The sequence below is a fragment of the Amblyomma maculatum genome, chromosome 10 (genome assembly GCF_055883805.1).
Source record: "Amblyomma maculatum isolate TAMU_Amacu chromosome 10, ASM5588380v1, whole genome shotgun sequence".
Classification (NCBI taxonomy): domain Eukaryota; kingdom Metazoa; phylum Arthropoda; class Arachnida; order Ixodida; family Ixodidae; genus Amblyomma; species Amblyomma maculatum.
The window spans coordinates 52,562,243-52,586,028 of record NC_139353.1 but is presented as its reverse complement, the minus strand read 5'-3'; the positions used below and the strand labels follow the sequence as shown (position 1 = coordinate 52,586,028).

At 42.3% G+C, this 23,786-nt stretch overlaps 1 protein-coding gene across 1 annotated transcript; it reads right to left on the bottom strand.

Moving 5' to 3' along the window:
* Positions 1–8,119: 8,119 nt before the first annotated feature.
* Positions 8,120–21,806, bottom strand: LOC146176409 (uncharacterized). The gene is made up of 5 exons (XM_084582745.1): positions 21,648–21,806; positions 18,264–18,320; positions 13,802–13,879; positions 12,349–12,399; positions 8,120–8,251 (listed from the first exon to the last, which is right to left on the bottom strand). The coding sequence occupies exons 1-5, from the start codon at positions 21,802–21,804 to the stop codon at positions 8,190–8,192; spliced, it is 405 nt and encodes a 134-aa protein (XP_084438871.1). The 5' UTR covers positions 21,805–21,806; the 3' UTR covers positions 8,120–8,189.
* Between the last annotated feature and the right edge of the window lie 1,980 nt (positions 21,807–23,786).

The following is a 23,786-nucleotide window of genomic DNA, read 5'->3' as shown; positions in this document are numbered from 1 at the left end:
GGAGTCCGTAATTCGGCCCCTGCTGTCACAGGAATCACCAACCAAGCTGGCCTGGGCTACTTGTGTATCTACCTTTTCTTAGCCGACGTCAAAAAACTACTTGTCTCTAATGAAGGCATGCAAGTGTAGCGAGGCTGCTCACCTTCCTTTGCTTCTAGACTGTGCCAGGTTCCTAATGCATAGGTTAAAGAGTGTGCAAAGGAAAGAAAAAAAAAAGAAGTAAAAAGCCGAGTGGCATCGATGCAGGAGGTGCAGACATTTTTTTAGGCTTGTGGTTCTTCATGCATAGGTTAAAGAGCGTGCAAAGGCAAGAAACAAAAAATGAATAGCCGAGTGGCATCGATGCACGACGTGCGGATAAAGATGCAGGATTCATTTTAAAGTTGCCCCTAAACGACAAAAGATTGGACGAAGGAAAATATCTGGTAGATAATACTTTTTGATAGGTGTGTGGGCTGAATGTTTGCAGGTAACTCCGGATTTTTTAATACTCAGATGAGCTTTTTAAAAATGACATTGAGAGGAATATGAAATCAAGGCCTTCGGCGCCAAGGAAAAAAAAAAAGCAAGCTGCCTTACAAGCTCATGCGCATAATATTTACGTCTAATTACGCACTGCTCGGCTCTTGTCAGACATCAGTTTTCCCCTCGGTAGTGCTTAACGTGCTGCTGCAGTGTGCATTTCTCGAACACTATAGTTCTGAAGGAACAATCTCTGGTCTAGAGCTTTCTCTCTGCTCGGCAGCAGCCCTCATGGAAGGTTCCGCTGATGACAACGCTGTGATGTAAGCTCAGAGCGTATTAGCGAAACATGTGGCACTTTACAAGTGGAATATGCGAAAGGCAAAACCATCGTTCATGAACAAGTCTATGCTACATATTAAATAAGTTGCTCCATCTTGTGGCAATAATGCAATTCACACAAAAGTTGCCGTGCACGGTTACCGCGCCAGGTGCCGCCACAATTCCATCTTTTGGGCTTGAATCTTTTTCAGACTAACAATTTTTTACATTCGCAATGTATTAATGGAAGAAATAAATTAAAAATATTTTAACTACAAGTACTTATTCACCTGACGTTATTACAACAACACACGAGAGTTTCCAAAAATCCCATGATAGTAACTGGTCAACAATCCGCGGTCGATCTCCCGTGGTGGATGGAACCGCGGCGGACAATGGGAGCTGAAAATATAGCAGTTAAACGCATTTCTGCATGAATATTGAAGAAAGAATTGGGAAGTCTGTGAGCTTGTAGTCACACAAGCCTACAGAAAAAAGGATGAAAATCTCAGAACCTCGTTTTAAAAGCAGTTCTATACGCAAAAAAAAAAAAAAAAACATGCTATGAAAGGAAGGAAACAACGTAACTAGGTCAGTACATCTGTAGGGTAATAAATGCCCGGATACATTACATTCTCTTCATACACGCAAGCACTGCTTTTGAAACGGGAATAAAAGTAAACCTCATCTTTTCCCGATATTTGCAAATTGAGCTTCATAGTAAATTAAAAAGGAAGGTTATTTATTTCCTACGTAATTATTTTGTAAGTCCATTATCATTCCCATGTGTAAATTTCGAATTTAAATCCGGAGTAAAGGAGCAATGTGTTCAATGCTCAAATAATGGGCTCTATCTTTTTCACGCCTGGGATGCGTTTGGCGATAAGGTCTGCTGTGGTGTTTGGGATAAGTTCGTAGGGTCGCAAACTATTAAAAGGTAAGTGCTATTTCAATAACATTAATTGTTTTAGCTCAGTGCGATGCTCAATCATTGTTGAAAAGATACAAATACATATAAAGGATATAAACGAAACATTTGCGAAAGCTAAAAGCCTTATTTTCAGTGAAAGTAGGGGTTGTTTCGGCGCTGTGTGATGCCAGAAATATTGTACAAAAGATAAATACATAGACGAGCATACAGTAACCACATGCACAGTTTACATTTCGATGTTAGGTTTCGTGAAGACCACATGTTAGGTTTCATGAAAAGCTTTACATAAAAAAAACAACTCAATATCTAAAGTATACACAAATAGCCCTGATATTACTTGCGCCTGTGACAGGCGCATCAAGTCGTGACTCGGAAAGTCCTTTTCCTGTGACTCTTGTTTTCGGAATCTCTTGTCGATAATTGGAACAATGTAATTTCATCACTTGTGCGTATTAGATGACAGGAAGTCTACAACATGTAAAACAACTGAGTGTACTGCCCCCCCCCTCCCCCCCCCCCCCCCCGCCTCCGCAAACAGGCAGCAAAATGATGTAATGCTTTACCCTGCCATTCGTTTTTCAGCGGTTGTGCTGCGATTCCCGGGAACACAAATTGGCGCAGCGTTGCTATTGAAGACCAAATTGTACCATTCGGTGAGAACGTTCGAGATATCAGGCTGGTCGCTGTTAGCCATTCTATCGCGTGATGTTATGTCATGGCGTGAATCTGAGGCATGCGTCAGCAAAGATTGGTGCGATTCTTAAGCGCAGCGCTCTCATGAGGACAAGAAAGAGACCGAAAATATAGTCTCTCTTTTGATGCTGCATTATATCGAGAACAGTAGCAGTTTTATGCCGCTTAGGGCTACGTGGCCAAGCACCACTGAATAGTTAACGACAGCGCCGCTGCATTCAAGTTCGTCATTCAATACCATGTGCGTTCAAACTTGTAAAATGTCGATGACAATTATCTTGGTATCAAAAATCATTCATGCCTAAAGGGTGGTGCTCTGGCGCTCTAGCAATTCTACCCTAGAAGGCTACAGTGAAAAACGAAGTGGTCTCAAAGTATGGCTCGATCAATAATTAGGGTTACGAGTACGGACAAGGCTCATGGCGAATTGTGTAAAATGGCAACAAACCGAGGGAATACTTAGAAATTATCCGGAATTATTCCCCTCAAAAACGGGCCCCGTGAATATGATGTACCACTCTTGGGAATCTCTTTTCAGGTGACTTGCTCGGGGCGTCTTATATGGCACTCGGAGGTGCCGCAAAGCAGGCTGCCTGATTCTCTATGGAACTGGCCGAAGAGATGGCAGTCACCGTGTCCGTCGTGTATGCACTGCGCACAAAATAATCAGTTGTATTTCTCCTGCTTCACACGCACTTCCAAACTCTCGAAGACATCGGAGCTTCCTTTTACGACTTACATCCAGCTTCACGGTTGTGAACAAGCGATTAAGAAACAGAAGCCTCGCAGCGTCTGGAAGGGAGGTAGATACTCACACGATAGGTCGTAAATACTCGGCATGAAGTAATTTTGTGCTGAGAGATATGCAGGGACTGAATTGCGCACATGACATCATCACCAAGGTCCCCGCATCTTTACTGACCATCCGCGGGCAGTCATGCATTTCCGCCAAACAACAAACGGATGCCATCCTGTAGGGGCCCCAAGCGGGTGGTCAACAGATAAACGCTTGGGTTATTAGAGAGTGCGGTGGGTGGTTTGAATAAATGATACACTCGCCGAGATCCCCAGCGCACAATATGTATTTGAAGTTGTTCGAACGCAAAGGAAAGGATACCTTTGGTTGAAAAATGGTAGTAGAAATGAGCGTGTACTTTAAGCCATCCCTTAGGGGCCCGAAACTGGTGGTCAGCAGATGAACCTTTAACCCTTGAATGGAATTGATTTCACAGTTTTTGAGAGAGCCAGAAAAGATAAGATTGCGTCATTTTGGCCCAACTCCTGTAGGGAGCACTGGACGTCTAAATAAAAAGCCAAATATTGCTTCGCCGTTTCCGAAGAAAAGAACCCTTCAGTAAAATGTTTGTTTCGAGTGCGCCTGAACGAGCCAACTAGGTTCACGGTCCGGAAGCTTCCACATATCACAACATATCACATCATATCCACGCCACACGAAGACAAAACTTGGCATAAAAACAAATTTAAAAACGAATTCACGAGGCAATCATTTTACAAGAGCAATATTCAGACTTAAACTGGACGGTTAACAAATAAAGTGAACCAGACATCTCCTAAGGCATCGCGATAATCACCCGATAGTTTCCTTGGAGCAGCAAGCTTTACGCACATTTCGCATATCTGCAGTTATGATCTCTGCTATACTGAGTAATGTTTGAATTGATAGGTTTAAGACGTATACTGAGTACCGCCCTAATCCGATGAATTAAGATGCCTAAGGCGAACGTACTCGGCTACATTCTAGACGATCTCGTTTAAAATTCTGAATGCTATTGCTAAGAGGTAATCGAATAGACCCATAGCGATGACGGTCTTTTGGTTGGGGTCATTGCCCAGAATAGTAATCATCGTCGGAGTTTTCACAGGAGCCATTAAACTGACGCAATTGACGACCACCTGACTTTTTGTTTCATATATAAGACGGCTTTATCAAATCAAGCAAGTGCATGCGCGTAAGAACATCAAAGTCACCGATCACTTGAGAAACGTTGCATGCCTGATCATGCTACATTACATTTCAGTGGCCCTATCATTTGCGCGTTAAAGGCTTAACATGTTATAATTTTTTTCGACTAAATACGCCAACATTGTCACAAATGTTGATTACTTCAAGAGACAACTTCAAACGTTTCTTACCCATTGTTTTCCATTTTCCTTCGGATTGGCGGTGTCATTGCTTTTTTTTTTTTTTTTGTAAAATTTTATTCCTTTGGACGAGTCAAGGCAGAGCGCGCAATCATCGACCTTGCTTCTCCAAACCTATTTACTTTGGCTCCTTCAATAAAACAAATCTGCGCTTCTTGGAAAGCGAAGTGCAACAGAATCTGTGGTTTAATGTTGCCGCTCATATACACCTTAAATGCCAACACTAACTCTAGTACATTTGGTGACTACAAACTGCTTAATTATCGACATGGATGCCTTAATACTAAACAGTGCATGAAACGATGATATCGAGCGCTCCCAGCTTACTGAGCTGCCGACTGACATTCCTTCTGTCTATTTTACATTGGTCTGCGGCAAATCGCGGCCCGTTTCTCCCATAACCGCTGAAGACAAACAAGAATGCCTGGTCCAGGACAATACTGTGGTGCGCACTGGTTAGGCCTCTCGAGTGCTGGGCCCAAGGATGATGGGTCCGCGAATCCAAGCTTCGGCGGCCGCTTGTCGATGGAGGTGGAAAGAAAGACGCCCGTGTGCTGTGCGACCTTAGTGCGCGTTAAAGAACCACAGGTATTCAAAATTTTCCGAGCTCTCGACTACGGCGTCTCATAGCCAGAGTTACTTGTGTGATCGAACGGGTGCGCGGGAAAGCAGCGGCTGCCGGCATCCTGCACTGAGGAAGCCGCCTGAAGAGGATTCGATCATCTACTAACCTTGGTTGACTTGGTTTGATCCAATATGCTCATTGCTGCCTGAGAAATTCTGCCTCTTGTATAATTGTGTATGGCGAATTTAGAGTTATGGAGTATAGTAGTAGCTTCGGTGTTAACGACGGCAAGGGCGATCGTCGCCTCTTCTGCCGTTTCAGAGGATCTCGTTTTGGTAGTGCCAGAGACTATCAGTGTGCCTTGAGTGTCCACCGCCGCTAGTGCGAACGCTTGTTTCGGTTGATATTCTGTGGAATCTACATATACCACAAGTTCATCTTGGCGGTATATGCTGTGTAGAGCTTTTACCCTAGTTGTCCTCCTCCCTTCGTGGTGAGCAAGATGCATATTCTTAGACAGTGGCTTGACTCTTATTGCCTTAGCGATGCGTTTAGGTATCAGTGTCTTGGTATCCTGTGGTCAAAACTTAATGCCGAGTCCTAAACGATCAAGTATGCTCCTTTCTGCTTTGATGCTGGAAAGCAGGCCTCGTTGCGTTGTTAAATGTGCCTCTTTAAGCTAATCCCAGCTCAAGGCCAATCCCAGGAGTTTTTTGGTGGAAGTACAGTTCGGTAGCCCTAATTCTACCTTATATTATTGTTAAATTATAGCCTCTACTTTGGCTTTTTCAATACTGTCTAATTTTAGGTACGGAAGTGCGTAGACAAGCCTGCTTAATACCAATGCTTGCACTATTTTGCAGAGTTCTTTCTCTTTTACTCCCATTCTTTTGCTTGAAAATTCGTCTAATTAGTCATGTTGACGGTTGTCTTGAGTCTATCCAAATTTTCGTCGCTCTTCCTCTTCGACTGAAGGAAGAGTCCAAGAATTCTTATAGTTTTAACTTCCTTTACAGGGAGCCCTTCACCCAGTTATTATGTGGAGACAGAGATTTGTAATTTTGCCTCGAGGACCTCTTGGTTCGTTCTGATTACGAATAATTCAGATTTGGAGGGCGAGAAGGTTAGCCCTGGTTTGCCTGCCAGGTCTTCTATTATGTCTAGAGCTTATTTCAGGGTATCCTCTACCTGACCATCGCTGCCAGTTGTGGTCCATAAGATAATATCAGCGGCATAGAATGTGTTTTGGAGCCCCGGGAGGGCTGTTAATTTAGTAGGAATTTTTATTGGTAAGAGGTTAAAAAGGACGGGTGACAGGACTAAGTCCTGAGGCGTTCTTTAACCTCCTAGGGAGATAGAGTTTGATTTAATCTCTCCCGTTGCTATCTCTGCCATTCTTTTACTGAGAAGCAACTTTATGTAATTGAAAGTTCTTTCTCTTGGCCTGATGTCCAAGAGGTTATTTATGATAGCATCATGCGTGATATTATTGAAAGCCTTGTTTAAACCAAGCCTATTATGGTTTTAGTTCCTATGCCACGTTCCGTGCTTATTATGCTTGCCTTGAGTTGCAACAAAACACCTTGGGTGGAACGATTATACCTTAAGCCCAGCATTTAGTTTGGGAGTAAGTCATCGTCCTCGGCGTATTCCAGTAGTCGGTTGAGAATTGCACGTTTCATTGATTTTCCTAAGCAGCATGTCTGAGAGATTGGACGTAGATTCTCTACAAATAATGTCTTGCCTGGATTTTGAATGAATGTCATTTTTGCATGTTTCCCTTATTCGGGAATGTTTCCGCCTGTCTAGTATTTCTTCATGAGATCAGTGAGTGCTTTTAGTGACCGTGCGTCCCAATTTCTGAGTGCTTTGTTGGTAACATCGTCAGGCCCGGGTGCGGACGTGGTGAGTAGTTGCCTCATGGCAAACCACAACTCCGCCTCCGTGACCTCTTTGCCCAAGTTCTAGTTTGGTGTCCCCTCAGAGTCTGGCATTGATTTCGCAGTTCCATTAAGAACTTTTCTGTGGTGCCTTGATACTGATGCACTCATCTCATCAGTTGCCTCCGTTGAGTTGATTTATCCTATGTGGGGTCAAGAGGGTGACTTATCAGATACCAAGTCTTCTCGCACCCGAGCGGCTGCCGGAGCATCGCCGTTTTTCATACTTGGCGCCAATATATTGTAAAAGCCAGCGGCAGTTCTTTTTTTTTTCTTTGAATCTTTCTCTGTCTTCAGAATGCGTAACCTGATTGTGCGCTTACGTAATCTGACACGACCTTGCTGTACATGTCACGCGTACATCACAATTTGAACAAAACGGCAAATTGTGGAGAATCGGGCCACTGCTTTGTCATATCTCTCTGCATGAGGTTGCTGTTGGAAACGCGAGCTGCTAAACTTTTTGTGTACTGTTATCACTGTTTGCAGCCGTGCAGGTGATCAGTACTAATGCCACACTACATATTTCGCCTTAGCGAAAACAAATTCGTTGACTATCCTGGTCTAGTTAGTTAATCACAAATGGATCAGCTGGCTTTCTTTCTATTGTCCGAGCATAACTATACATCCTTAGGTGCTATACAAAGGGAGATACTCCTTTTGTGCGCGTTAAGTCTAAACTCAGAGTTGAAAGTCTGCGATGGCAAATAACGCCATCGGAAAAAAAGAAACTTCAGCTTATGATAGCACTGTGCGAAAAAAAATAAAGAAACCCTCCAATAGTAATCTTGATGTTTAAATGACACTGTGTGGACTTGTGTACCAACTAAAATAGATTCGCTGTTAAAACACCTGTATGTGGACGAAATACTGCCTTGCGACTTACGAATTTTACCAGCATTAATACACAAAGCAGCTTCAAAGTATACCAGTTTCATTGATGCGAAGACTTCCCTTCTGTAGATGGTGGTTTTTAAACAATTTTTTTTCTCCCATATATAAAAACACTTAAAATTCAATGAGTTCACTAGAAAGAGAAACATGTTTTTAAGGAAATGCGTTTAATTTATTTCAAGTAGCTCGTCTTGGGCGACAACGATGACGGCTTAGATCCCTACTGATCTTTCTTGCTGTCCTGGGAGTCGTTCTCATTCGTTTCGTCTACATCAAATTTTTCTGCAAAACAAACACACATCTGTTAAAATTACGTTGACACAGTGGAACGAACTTCACCTTTCCTTCTATCACTATGCTAGGCGTATCCTCCATTTAACCATAGTACAAAGGAAACCAGCGAAAACAGACGCAGGAAAAGAGCAAAAAAGGGCACACCACATCACATCGCTTCTTTCCTATTATCCTGCCTCTGTTTTCACAGTTTTACTTCTTATGCAGTATGAACCAACTGGCCCAGACGTTTAATCTCCGTCTAACGAGATCCGTGATGGGCGTTCTTACGTTTATGATTTGTAGAATTTCGTGCTTTCTTGCGACAAGAGGCTCGCACTTTTTATGAAGATACCATTATAGGAATGAAGGGTGTCAATTCTTATCAAGAAAAAAAAAGTGCAAATGGGAATGTAGTACAATAAGTAGTAATTTATATTTCACAGTTACGGTTTGTATACAGAGAAGTAAACGTATTCGCGGTTCATTGACATATTGCTTATTACGTGTTTTCACATTCCAGCTGATGCCAAATTGTTTCGTTGAGTGACTTGACAAGAAAAAGAGGTAAACGCGGGAATTCTAGGCAGTCAATAAACTTACTAGTTTACTTGACCATACTCATTCATTTCACGATCATGTCAATTCTTATACGAGTGCAGTTTAGTGCAAGATGCTATTGCCAACGTATTGATGAGAGTATATTACTTTCCAATGCGGCTCAAAACCTTGCTTGTCCCGTGCTTCACGATATATAACAGGCTGCTATAGAAATGGGGTGTGTTTTCAACAATAAATACTTGAAAACTAAGTCTTATCTGATGCTTTGCAGCTGCACCGATTGTTTGAGTAAAATCTAACATCAGCATAAAAACGAATAGCGAGGCGCTTAATCTTAACTAATAAGGATATGACGCGGAATCGTTAACGTCGCCCGTATGAGGTTCCCTTTTTGGATCCTTTTTGACATACAATGCTTTGCAACGCGCGCAAGCGCTAATGTCGTAATGTGTAGAGCTAGTATCTCTCATTTCCTCATTAGCATAGTCTTAGCCCTTTGAAGGTTTTTGCCGTACATGTACGGTGGCGGTTTTCCGTCCCGCAAGGTTTTTGCCGTACGGGTATGGTTTGAACTCTCCGTTTGAAATTTCGCGCCCTAATGACGATGCATGCTCACTGGGAAGTGCTGCCACCTTCTAGGACTTACAACATTATATGAAAGGCCAACAAACACACATATAAAACCCAGCTTGCGCGTCCTAGGTCCTAGGTGTCTAAGAAGATCCAAGGGGGGTAGGGTTCGATTCTTCTTTCAGCCTCTACAAAGCTCTCGCCAACTTAGTTATGTCATGCAGTCTCAAGGCGTCAAAGTCTGCCGGCCAATCGAACATCTGCCAACTACAATCTTACAAAGGCATGCATGCAACTTTTTCCGAAGAATATGAAAGAGCACTGTACAAAGGTAGAGGAGGAGCCTGAGTTTACAAGCCGAGACAACGTTTCGACATATGGTCTTGTCTACGTCTGTCTGCGGTCAACATTCCGATGAATGATGAAAGCTACAGTGCGGACATGCCATGTTTTCAGCTACATCTTCTGGTACGCAATGCAGAAACTCTGCAGTTGATTCGTGCAAAACTGTAATAGTGTTCTGTGCCTGAAATATTTTGTATTTAAAGTTTCTGCCTTAGATACAGGCATTCTGATAGTGCTAATTTTGAAAGCCCGCATGTATGCAAACACTTCTATTTGATGTTTGGTTAGTCGAATGTTTAGAAAAATCCCCCAAGGTGGAGTAGATTTGTGATAAGGGAGTGATTACTCATTGACACCCACCCAAGCGCAGTCATACGGCCACAAAGGAGAGCTATGTAACTTTCTTAGAAACTTCGTAGTTAAAGAAAAATTGGCTCTGGTTCGGGTCGGTTATGTTGAGTTACAATTAAGAGGGTTAATCTAAATTATGTAGAATACGCCAACCATCCGTCTTGGTTCTCAATGTTTTAGCTGATTGTCCATTCCAGAATTATTCAAGAAACGATATTGGTGTTTTCAGCAGAGTAGGGGTCCTCTTTACTGAAGAGACACTACCATCATTTCTAATGTGCGCATGAGTCTACCGTCTATCACACTACGAGAAGGTGAGATTTATAAGTAAACGGTAGGGGAAAAACTGAGTCGCAGATATTATTTAGTGAAACATTTGCAGCATTCCCTTTGTTGTTTGGTTTCGCAGAAAGGGTCGATATTAGCACAATATTTAACATCCTTCACTGACGGCGCCGGCATGAACCAAGAAGAGAGCTCGGCTGGTTGAATTTCTGTTACGCCTGTGATACTTCTGAACGCGCGCTGTGTTTTCAGGCGAGCATGTTTGGCGTAAGACGGCTACAGCCAGTGGCATAGCGCTCTACCTATGGTAGCGAAATTTTTGGCAAACTTACTGCAGCTGATTCGATGGTCCTGCGTCTGCCATGCAGTTAGGAGTGTGTTCCAATATCATAGACGTCTACTTAGACGGCTAGCCGGACGGCCTCCATCTTGGGATGTTCGAATTCTTACGAAGAAGGGCAAGAATATTGATCCGCTGAAGGCAACATCGATAGGCTACTTTGCCGTCTAAACATGGCGGACATTGCGCGCATCGCGCTGAGCGATTCGTGTTCACGGTGGTCGTAATCTTTCCGAGCGCAGGAGTCTTTCAAATGTGAGTTGATACGTCAATGCTTACGCTAGCTGAAGGCTAATTCAGCGGCCTTATTAGGCGTTAGTTCATAGCACTGCAAATTCTTGAATCGCTCAAGAGGAAAGCCCGTGGTTGAGGGTTGTCGTAAAGAGTTGGATACTGTTGTTCTGTTTGCATGATTGCATTTAAATTTGACGATGATTGTTGCTTGAGTCTTGACGTTATAATACACTCGTCGCACTTTGGGCACCTCGTCGCGAGTCAGGACGGCTGGTGTACGGCCCGAAAGTGTTTCTCTCTTCCTTTAGTTACCGCGGCAAACTCTTCCTTGCCTTTTCAGTTAATCTCGAAAGAACGAACTCACCTGATGATGAGGCCTTGTACATTGAGTTTAGCCTGCCTGCATATTCTTAAATCTAGTTGCTATCTAAGGTTTCATCACCTAGTGAGTGCAGATGACAGGTGTGCCTGCACAAAAGGTTTCTTGTGCAGTTGCTTGATATCCTTTCGTAGGTAATCCTCTCAAATTTACAAAAATGTGTGCGTTTTTCTTGCTTAATGCTGTGTGCGTGAGCTCATCCGAGAAGCACGTACATATCCCATTCAGTATCGAAAAACGTCACTGAAGATCTCTTCCGTCAATCTGTGAGTGCGCCAGTTACGCAAGCAATGTCGGTACTGTTCGCTAGAAGTAGACAGCCCAATAGTCGACTTACGCGGTAAGCATTAAACACGCAATATTATTGCTGAAAAAAATTGCGAACCATTAAAAACGCGGTATTTACTTGTCTTATGGTAAACTTTTAAACAGCAACGCTATAATAGTTATTCAAACGTTTTAGTTCATCGTTTATGCCGCTATGTAGCGGAGGCGTAGACATGTAGACGCGTTTCATTACGCGAACGTGCAGACGTCTACGATGACGTCTACGAAGTGGTCTTGCTAGACGTCTAAGGAATCGGAACGCACCCAAAGTTGCATACCTACATGATCTCATCGCTTAGTTGCAAAATAGATTGTGCGGTAACGGGTGGGTATAGAATGATAGTACGCAGTTATAGCTCTCTATCGAAGAATTACATGATTGCCATTACAAATATAAGTTGCGGTGATGTTTCGCAGTTATATTTCATATTCACTGCGTCCACATCGCAAGAGATTAACATGATAACATTATTATTATGGCCGGATTGCATTTTAGAGAAAGGTCCTAAAAGTGATGACATTATTCTTATACTTTTGCCAGTGTTCGCATTCGTGCTTATATTCGGCACTTAGAAATGAAAATGATGTCCACTAACGAAGGTCAATTTTGGTTTTAGTTCTAGAATGTTTGAAGTTTATGCAGGGTTTTGTCCCAGCTGCCCTTAATCTCGAAAAAGAAGAAAGCAAACGTTATCAAAGCGTGAATTAACTCACCGTCAGGGTTCCAGGTTGGGAAACTTGGATAAGGACCTTTGTACGGTACACCTTTTGGAAAAGAAACAATAATCGAGAATAAACTGCGAACTTTGACAATACTCATGTCTTGCTACTATTTAAATATCTGTTTCTTGGAGAACGCAGGTATGCTATTATATAGCCGGACACATCGCTGTTAATTATTTTAAAGCATCATATAAAGCATTCCCAAAGACCACATAATGTATTTAATGAATATATGTACACCCATCTGAATGAAAATTATTAGTTTTTCGTTTTCTTCATGTTTTTTTTTATTTGCAGTCTATGTCGCCATGTTTTCCCTGTCAAACACAGATCCACATTTTTATTGTATTTTTTTCTTCTCATCTCTGTGCAGTCGCATATTCCCTGAAGTGTTTGTACCCCCGCAAAGTGGTGTTAATCTGCAATCTGCATTGTGTGTTGATATGTATCTTATATATCTATTTTTTTTTTTAATTTGCTGTATTGTTAATCAGGACAATTCCCTTTGTATGCATCTGAACGTATTGCCTGTTGCGAGCTGCACATGGGAGACGAGGCCTTGTCAGGTTACGTGCCTTTTGCCTCGTCTCCCACTTTCACTTGAACGGAAATAAACTGAACTGAAGTGAACTTATTCAATCGATTTCACGCCGACTGATAAACAACAAGCCATGAGCAGGGCACAGTCTGGAAGCCGTCAGCCCTTTCCACCGCTTAATATTTATGTGTAGGTAGAACAAGTGCTCCGTCAATCACTTGACATGGTCTGTCCAGTAAGTGACGAGCGATTACAATGTGGCTTATTCAGTCAGTGTCATCCTTATGCCGCATTTGGCCTGCTAGAAACGATGGTTGTGTCACCTATCATAGGCGACATGCTGCACAGATAATTTCCTCCTGTATCAGGGCATCGACGAGCCAGGGTTGAATTAAAAAAACAACAACAAAAAAACAAAACAGTGTAGACAGGCGCTCTCAGTTTCTAATGCACCAGAAACTGAAAGTACCTGTGGTCACAGAGAATGCTTGTTTCATTATTGAGTTTTATGCCACCTTGGTATTTCTTGAGATTAGTGGTGTAAGCCAACTACAGTTGAAGAGGACAATAAGTAGAGAAACTGTCAACTAGAAATATCGTCCCATAATGTTTTAGTGCATATTCGCTGGAACCCAAATCCCTTGCATATAAGACTGCTGTCAGCAAAGCAAAAGTAGGCAAGCGTTTCGCAATCTCTAGTAACATGTCGACGAATACAAAATAGCGGCAATCCGAACGGTTTTCTTTATTTGTGTAGCAGAACAGTATTTCACTTTGCCATAAACAAAAAAATGAATAAATCATTACAGCGCAATATAGCCATTTTTGAAAATTTTCCGGTATTTCACTACAAGAAATTATGAAGTAAGAATGCAGCGACGTGCATTTGCCTTGGATGAGACTTACCAAGGGGAATGTACGGTCCAAAAGAAACTCCGAGACCAAGATTTGGGAGGTATTGACCGCCGTAATAATCCGGCGGAACTGAAAAAGAAGTCAAAGGAGGAATTCTGCATACAAAATGTTGAAACCACGACTAAGGATGGGAAAAATACGGATAGATACAGAGATTAGAAAACATAGATAACTGACACTTCAAAGAGCGGATAATAAATATTCCTCTCATTTTCCAGAGGTTGTCATGCAAACACAAGGGAAGGATAAGGTGCTTGTTTTGCATCACTCGTGTGCAACGCTCGTCAGTATGTCCGACTGCGCATCTACGGAACCCTCTAGTTGTCAGCTGTCAAGCTGACAGCTAGGTCTGATATGAAAATGTTTGTTCAAAAATCAGTTTTCAAGCATGAAAATATTCCACCGTTAAGAGATCAATTCTTGAAATACGTAAAATTGAACTGACTACAGTGAAAGGGCTGGAATCGGTTTCCTTATAGTTTTTATGATATAACTTGTCAAGTCCAGTTTGTTATAAGAGACATTCTCTGTTTGGAGTAGCAAATATAATCCTACGCACGTTCTGCTTTTCCTCAACGGATTCTGTGGTTGGAGGCTGCAATGTATACTGGAGATATCGCGCTCACAACCCTCAATAATACGTAAAACCTGTCATGAAACCAAACGTTTTTTTTAAAACAGGAGAACTAAACGAGGGAGCGGAATGAGCCAGGAATTTTGAAATGAGCAAGCTACTATTATCGTTCAGGGGTATATTTCAGTGGCGGCAAATTTTAAAAATTTAGAAGATAACATATGAGAAGCAATCACATTTTCTTCTAAAAGAATAGATATCTAATATAAAAAACAATAGTGAGCAAACACATCAGATATTTAATTTGAGATACGAAAAAGCGCAAATTACAGCAATTATTGTTCAAGAAACTGAAAAGAGGGCTTTGAAAAATTGTGGGTATAATAAATCCATGTTAGTAGTATGTAGGCAGCCAAGACTCATCTAACAAAAAACAAGAGAATGTGGGCGGTGTTCATGAAAAACTGCCTCTATCTTTTTATAACTTACAAGAGCGAGGAAGGACAGAGATAAAAAAACAACGAGTGCAACTTCGTCACCGCAAAAAAGAACGTAAGCATATAAAACAAAGTACAAAAATGCAAAATAAAAATTAGGAGAAAAAATCAAGATAAAACTCAATAAACAACAGAAGAAAACTCGGCATACATGGCGCGAACCGGCAATCGTGTTTCCACCTCAACAACACTCTCTCCAGTGGATAAACGTCGAGAAAACAGGTTCGCGCTATCAGCCGAAATAATCCTACAGAAAAATCTGCACCATACCACAACTGACGGGCGTCAGTCGCCCGTAAGTTCGAAAAGACAGGGATGTTAATGCTATTACGAAGACATCGAAAAATCGACAACCGAAATTTTAGTTTCAGTGAGCACATGGGCGACAGGATAATGTTCACAGGAAGAGCGGTGCCATATGGGATTCAAATATAATTATTGTGCTGGAATACCCGGGTTCGATCCCGACCACCGGCGGCTGCGTTTCAATGGAGGCGAAACGAAGTGGCGTACGTGTGCTGCGCGATGTCAGTGCAAGTTAAAGATCCCCCAAGTGGTCGAAATTACTTTCACCCCACACTACGGCTCCTCTCTCTTCCCAGTTTCTCGCCCACCTTCCTCCCTTCCCTTAAGGCGTGGTTCAGGTGTCCACAGAATCAAGTGTCACAGATACTGCGCCTCTCACTTCTTGTGAACCAATTACTACGAATAGTGTTAAAGTTTGACGGATGCAGGGCCTTTCTTTCTCTGTAAACTAATTTGCAGTTACTTGCCCTTTCGGCGCAGCTCAGGTGTCCATAGAGGAAGTCCTTCCCTTTCTTGCAAAGCTATGTATGGTATGGGGATTCACACAAATCGCTTGCCCCCATTACAACGACAGCGCGTAATTATCACGTGAGCTAAGCGCGCTGATAGGGAGGTTGGTGAAGGAGAGAGCAGACTAGCCACCCTCCACTGCCTCCTTGTCTCCTGCAGCGACGCTGCTGCAGCTTTCCCTCTTTCCTCCCAGCGTAACCCGGGGATCTCTCTCCGGTCCGAGTCGAGGAGTGCGTCTGTCGCAACTCTCTTGGGGTCTGTCGGCATTTGAGCGCGCATGTGCGCGGTTCATTATTTCCTTAGGGGAGACCGCTGCTGTCGCAGAGTCGCCTGGTCACCGTACGCACCTACCGCAACGGGCCGTGCGAAGCTATACCAGGTGAGCTGAACACTCCTCTCACTTCCTTGCTTATTAGGTGGTTTATTTCATCCCCGTACGCGAACGGAGCGTTCGCCACGGCTGTTGTATTTGAGTATTCTCTTGGCGTGTACTCGAGTACAATAAACTCTAATCGAGTACGTAACTCGGCGGTTGTCTCTCTGGCCCAAACGCGCTGCAGTGGCGACTTCTCGCACCGCGGGTTGGCGGTCACAGCTGTACGTCGCGGCTAGAAGGCGACTGCAGCGACTAGCCCCCCCCCCCCTTTCCCCCTCTCCCGACGCGCATTCTTGCGAGAATTAACCCCCATAAGGCTATGAATATGTAAAATTATATGATTATAAATAGTGATGATGGTGACTAAAACAGCAATAATACAATAATAATACTAATGTGTATGATGAAGATAAATAATGATAGTGGAAATTTAAAACAATAATTTAAAGCGCAAAAACAATCAAAATCAACAATTAAAAATAAATAATGTAGGATAACGATAATATAATATAGCTACATAACAACCGAAATCACATAAAATTAAAAACAAACGCATCACAAAGTAAAAAAGAAGTAAATATTACAAAAACCTTTTGGCAGCACTAATGCTTTCGCATTCTCACAATGCAGTTTTTGCAGTTACCATTAATTTTTTGCTGCTTGTATATTAATGATAAGTGGCTATGGTAGGATCCAAATTATATAATAAGCATGATTACTATGAACGAATAAATCTTAAAGTGGTCACAGAATATTTTCTTAGGAAATGACCCAACTTGATTATTAGTATCCATGTTCTGACTGCAATTTCTTTTAGTAGCAGGCTAAAGTTCAGGCGCTGATCAAGTATCATGCGAAGCAATGCCATGATATCGGAAGAAAATGGTTGACTGATTTAAAGGAAAGAAAGATGCAGTATCTGTCACACTTTTTCGGCACCTGAACTGTACCGTAAGGCAAAAGAGGAAGCTGGGAATGAAAGCGGAAGGGGAAGCAGGGGTTCTGTAGTGGAGAGTACCGGTGTTTCTTCGACCACCTGGGAACCTTTACCGAGCACTCACACATCGCGAAGCACAGGGACGCCTCTGTTTCGCCTCCATCGAAACGCAGCCTCCAGCTGTCGAGATCGAACCCTGGTACTCCGGCACAGTAGTCGGGCAAGTTGGAACTTGAACTACAACCAGTGAGGGTAGCTATGATCCCACCAAAGGTGAAAGGTCAACTAACGTAGGAAGTAGCTTAATGCGTGCGCAGCTGCGAGGATCGACACACGATCGCGGACGTCAATGTGGAATATATTTAGAGGCGCGCCGCGCGCCTTGGCCGGGCATATCGCTTCACACTATGTTTAACCGAAGCCAAAGTACAAAAGTTTTTGGCACACATAAGCAGCGGTGAAAATTCGCTTCCGTTGGCAATGAAATACAGTATAGTAGCTAGAACCCGTATTATACATTAAGAATTCATTCCAGTAGCCTCTTTTTCAAAACGTCGCATAATGTTTTAATTGACGCTGCGTTCCTGAACCGAATATTTTAAAGTAAGACAGTCACTTCTGTACTAATGTTTAACCGCAGAACCAAAAATATACTGCAGGAGAGACAGCGTTCCTCTCAGTCATGCTCACTTGGTTTCATTGGGCTAAGACATTTCTTTCTGTTCAAATCTTGGTTAAGTTGACTGGAAGTATCCGGTGCATCAGCGCCTCGACAAAATTATTCTGTTTTATGAAAAGGAGACGGGTGCAAGTTGCACGTTTGCTTTAACAAGTAAGAAAAGAGAACTGCGCTTTACACGTTGGTTCTGTTACTATAAGGGTCAAAGTTTGCTAAGTTATTTCACTTGGGGATCATTGGTAAAATGTAATTTGTGCAGTCAGATATGGAGTGAAATGACGCAAAATTTCAAGACAAGATCACATAGAAATAAAAATATTGAGAAAGGCTATAATGCATGATTCGATGCATTTTGCAACCAACTGCATTCGGTTTTATACACTTGTGGTTCGAGCATGCCAAATGCGCTTTCTTTGGAAATAAAACTAATTTAAGATGTAACTTCACCTCGCCTAATCACAGGGCTTATGAAACATTTTTGGTGTCAAAATTGGACGTTTAAGCGTTTAAAAAATTACACAAATTAGAAAAACATTTCAGTGCCGTCGAAATATAAATAAAACAAAACATATACCTTGGTAGTCATCGCTGCCATCAAAGAAGGGCAGTTCCCCTGGAGACGTTTCCGGGGCTGTACAAATCAGCAAGAAAATATTAATTCAAAAATATTACTTTAAAACGCAATATTGCTTCGGTGGCTCCCGAAGGCAAAGTTCGTTTCTGTAGGCTTATTTTGGAAAATTATGTGTGTGCATATTGCTTTCCTAAAACATGGAAGGCGTAGTGGGGGAGAAAGATATTTATAGTCCCGAAGACGGTGATCGTCCCCAGAGAAATAAGGACTTGCAGGAAACTACCGAAATGCCACGCGTTTGATGGTAACAAAGTTTATACGAAACAACAAGATTCCAAGCAATAAAGGCAGACTCCTCGGGTAACCGCGTGTCTACCATACGTCGAATTTCATCTAAATGACGTGATCAACGACGTTTTTATACGGCAGCGCATTTAGCGCCTTTGATTTGCAATAAATATGAACGCGAAGCAGATGCTCACAAAAGTGACTGCTCTCATACTGGACGCTTTGTATGCCATTGTTGTGCTTTTTGTATCGAAGTTGCCTCCCGCTTACACGGTATTTTATTATAACGTGTAGAGCGCTGATTAAACAGAAAAACAAATGGAAAACGAGTACGAACACCACCGAAGCCGAGACGCAGATTTTGCTTATAGCAAAAATGCATTAGAGTTTGGACTATTAGTTGATACACCGCTATAACGACTTTTCTGTGCCCGGTTAAAAGGGGGCTCCTTAGTCTATTGTGTCAGGAGAGGAGGGTGCCTCAGAAAATTCAAGCAAATATGTAAAATAAATAATAATTTTTTTTTCTAGCATTGAGTATTACACGTCAACACGCTTCGTATGTTTTAGTCAATGCTAAACTTCATCTGTTGTCATTTATACGCAACGATGGGCTAGCATCTATTCTGCCGTAGGTCCTTGATAGACGAAAAATATATTCAACAGCCATCAGACACGTTTATAATGCACTATATGAACCAGCTGGAGCTTTTTATTCATGTATATCCTTAGGAAAAGCTGCCGTGCCATAGCATTTAAATTTAATAAAACATTTGCTGTATGGCCTCAAATTTCAAAGTTTCGAAGATGGCATTCAATCAATCAAATCGATCGGGCTTTCCTTCTGCTTTTGTAGTGAAGTCATGTTTTTTATGTTCATTGATGAGTACAGAGATCAGGCTTCACTGCGAGCGCACTTGCGCTTGCCTTCTAGATCCTCACAAGAATTGCAGGTAATGTTCATGTGACAACTGCCACTACATTTTGTGTTTTACCTCTACAGTAACTCTCTTATAGGAGAAGAGAGGAAGATGAAATGTAGAGCTCACGCTATTACATGCACTGGTTCAAAAGAAATCGAGGTACACGGATGCTACACCAGTAAGGGTGCTGCGCAATAGCGTAAATCGCATACTGTCTACCATTCCCTCTTGCAGGTCTTCGTTCACAAAAATGGGCTTTGTGGCTTTGTCAATAACTTTTTCCCTATTATCTCACATATACCTCTTGAAAAGAAGTCGCGCGCTATCACTATATGTGTAATACCACTAGATATAGGTGCAAAGCTCCGCTTCAACCAAACCGTAAACCGTGCCCGCGTAGCCCAGGGAGTAGCCAGTCTTATACGGTATGCAAGGATCCTGGTGGGTCCGAATGCCAGTTCTCCTTCCGATCTCAAAATGTATACGCGAGTTAGGACCTCATGACGTCACACATCTTTTCGGCCAATCCCCAGCCAGGCATGCAACCTGCCAACTACCACCTGCTAACTGGCACCTGCCAGAGTCATGCTCGTATTGTTCGATCACAGCCCCAGCGCCGACGCCGGGTTTTCTTCAGAACAGGGCCTTTAATTCTGTTACATTGCAGTTTTCATAACTGTAGAAGGCTCGCGCTATCGAGGACGAAAGAGCTGTCGACTAGAGAAACGTCCTAAGACAGATCTCGCAGTACACAGCGTGGTAAGTGTCTAGATTGCATCTCCGCTTCTGTTTCTCAATCCTTTGCAAGCAGTGTCATGCCAAGTCAGCTATTCAAAACATTGCTGTTTCGAAAAGCGATAAAATTAAAGGCTCATTCTCTTGAAAGGCCGGTGCCGTTTATTTCGAGAGAGAAACACCATGAGCTCGTCTGTGGCATTTAGTTTCTTGTTACTGCCGTGGTCGGGCTGCGTATGGCAGGAGCACCTAACGCGGGAACCTGCGCTCAGACTGCATGATGAGATGGAAACCGTTCGATCCCGTTTCCGACAGGGAGGCTGTAGGCACGCAGGCACGTTCGTAGGGCATGATTAAAGCTGTATTTTGTACCTGTGTGAGGTGGTCTTTCATGTGTAAGGGTATATTGCGACTCTATAGTAACAAGTATATGGGATGTAATCGAGGCACAAATCAAGGGATTTGTAGTTAAAAAGAGTAGCAAACTTCATATGCGAGAAGGAAGGCCCGCAAAAGACTAGAGTCTTTCACGTTGCCGCGCTGCACAGTTAATGACAGAGCTAAAGCGATCTTGATATTTTTCATGTTGTTTTAACCCCAATAAGGCAAGCAGTAGAGTAAGATCAAGGTTTTTCTCGGCCTTCTACAGCTTACAACATTGTCTATTTGGTGTCCTTTCTCCAACCTTTACCTCAAGCATGTGATTTGGCACCCGCACGCTTCTACTGTGACACATCATATTGCTTTACGCGTGAAGATAAATTCAAAAGCCATGCGGTGTGTGCTACTGACAATGGGCAGCAATAATAATAAGTATGAATTACATTAATACAGGTTACAAGTCAGATTTTAGGCCTGGGCGGCATAAAACCTACCCATTAGTTCGGAAGACGTTTCCAAATTTGTGTTCAGACCACTGAGGCCTTGCTAAAACACAGCTGTTTTGCGGTTACGATAGCTAAATGGTCTGGTTAGGTTCATTTTAGACATATTTGTCAGTGCTTTTTGGCTTGTATATCAGTGCTCGTTTACTGACTATATCTAGCTTTTATTGGAACTGGCGGATCCCCACGCTCGTAACCCTCATGCAATTTCTTGTTATTATACTTTTACGAAGTGCTTTATTGGTACAGAATGCGGCACCTAGACACCTAGAACTTTGATATCGCGCTAGAATTGGTACTTAAGCTCCGTGAGAGGCTATGTATCATCATCTTTGAGAGAGATCGTGTGAGACTATAATGCTAAGCATGAGCTTAGACGCCTCAGCAGCACTGCTTTCACATTAGAATTACCTATGGAGACATAATCATTAGTTCTGACCACTGAAGAGAACTGAACGAGAGAACATATTTTGATCGCTATGGTACGTACGCAACTTATCTTTATGATCAAGATTTCTTTGGAATACAAAGCAAACTTGCGAACCAATGCTTACCGTTTTCTTCAGCGGAGGCTGCGCCACCTAGAGGGCAAACCACAAAAGCAAAGACGAAAAAACGCATCATCGCGTTGTCTTCCCTGTGGAAGCTGAGGAGAACTATATTCAAGGTGCCTGCTTGCAAGCATTTATATATTGAGAGTACAAAGCACATTTATTTTTACTTCGCAGCACAAGTCCTAAAACGTGTGGCATTCAATACGAAAACCTTAACTCAATTATCCTATAACAGACAGTAAGAAAATCGTTCGTTAGACACATCATTCCCTGTGACGCAAACTGAGTGAATATCAAGAAGGAATAATTAATCTGGAAGCACTAATGATATGTGCTTTGCATAAATTGAGACACGATTTAGATCTGAATAGTTGCAGAACAATTATGCGTTAAGCAAAGTCACTACTAATGTTTTTAAAGTAGAAAATTCAAATGTCAGATGATTATATTTTATTGATTTTTTTTTCGCGCATAAAGCGAACAGACTGGACTGTGTATTTTTAAGTTACTAATAGTTTCTAATATACGGGAGATCTTCGCGGTAGACAACGCTTACCCAAAGCACTTTTGTCTCTCTTTGACTGAAGTTATGTGGCCTTTCTTGGAAAGCTAAAGGTGCCGCTAAAATACGTGAAAAGCGAATTAATCACCACTGAATTCACTCAAGGATCGTATTTCTCAAAATATTGCTTTGATATCTAATGATTTCGTTTTTTCCATTCGATCTGGGCTCATTAGCTAGGTGTCTCAGCCGGCCGACACTACTACTGCTTGGATAGAATATTTGCACCTAAAGTTGTACAAATAAATGATAGACAACTGCGCTATGAAAAAAAAGTTTAATCCTTCTAATCTACAGTTTGAAATCACGTGAGGGAGGTAATTTAGGCCCAGCTACTTTCGGGAGTACGGTACCTTTGAATCTCAGCACGACAAGGCTATATAGCACTATGTAAACCTAGTTTTGTCTTTTGCTTGAGCTTGGGGTAAGTTCATTAAGGATCGTGAAAATTTTTCTTTAGAACCTACGCTTATGCCAATAAAAATGCTATAAAGAATACCATGTTCCGCGTTTTTGTTTGGCAATTGTGGTGATATTTCCCCAAGGTTGTGTTATAATGCTCATTTTTAAAGGAAACTCGTACCACAGCACATCCGCTGTCTGAAATCCAATTGGCCTTATTGAGAACTTTTTGAGAACTGTGTGAAATAATGTAGCTGATGTTTAACATCTCACAAAAATTCCCATTGCTGAAGCGCAACAGGAAACCTTATTTTTAAACATCCAGCGCTACAAGTGCTGCACATACCCCTGAGTGGCCATCACAGCATGTCTGAGATGTATCATGGAAAAGGGAGCGCACCGTTTTCTTGAATTCCTTCGTTGAAACTCTTCTGTGCAGTGACTGGTAAATGTTTCACGTCAAAGCAAGTGCATTGGACAGTATTGCGGCCAATTTTAATGTCTATAATGAAAGAAGCTATGATTCCGGTATTTCGAAAGAAACAAGCCTGATGCATCTGAGCCGCTGATAATGAAATAATAAGATCCCAGGGCTGTTTTCACGATGAATTCCTATCCCACAAGAAAAGTTTCATGAATCTGAGAGAAATTAGTCTGACATGATAACTGAGGGGACAAACGAAAAATCACCAAAGAACGCAACTAATTAGGGTACAGTTCAGTTCAGTCGTTCAGTCGTGTCCGACTCTTCGTGACCCTATTGACCATGTCACGCCACGCTTTCCGGTCTCTCACTATCTTCCTGACATCACATAACTTCATCTGCAATGCCTCGAGGATGCCATCTAACCATCGCGTTCGCTGCCTACTCCTTCTCCGGCGACCCTCAACCTTTCCCAACATCAAATCTTTCTCCAGCGACTCCTCTCTTCTCATCAGATGACCAAAGTAGCTGAGCTTTAACTTTAGAATTTGACCCTCCAATGAGCAGTCAGGGTTTATGGTCGACAATATTGACTGATTTGATCTTCTGGCAGTCCAAGGAACTCTCAAGAGTCTTCGCCAGCACCACAATTCAAACGCGTCAATTCTTCGGCGGTCAGCCTTTTTCACAGTCCAACTCTCGCATCCATACATCACAACTGGAAAGACCATAGCACGAGTTATACGGATCT

Excerpts from the sequence above, each read along its gene's own strand:
- LOC146176409 (XM_084582745.1), bottom strand. The coding sequence starts at position 21,804 with ATGTGCTTTGTACTCTCAATATATAAATGCTTGCAAGCAGGCACCTTG. Across the intron at positions 18,321-21,647 it reads AGCCTCCGCTGAAGAAAACG|CCCCGGAAACGTCTCCAGGG; the intron begins GTAAGCATTGGT and ends TGATTTGTACAG. Across the intron at positions 13,880-18,263 it reads TGGCAGCGATGACTACCAAG|TTCCGCCGGATTATTACGGC; the intron begins GTATATGTTTTG and ends CTTCTTTTTCAG.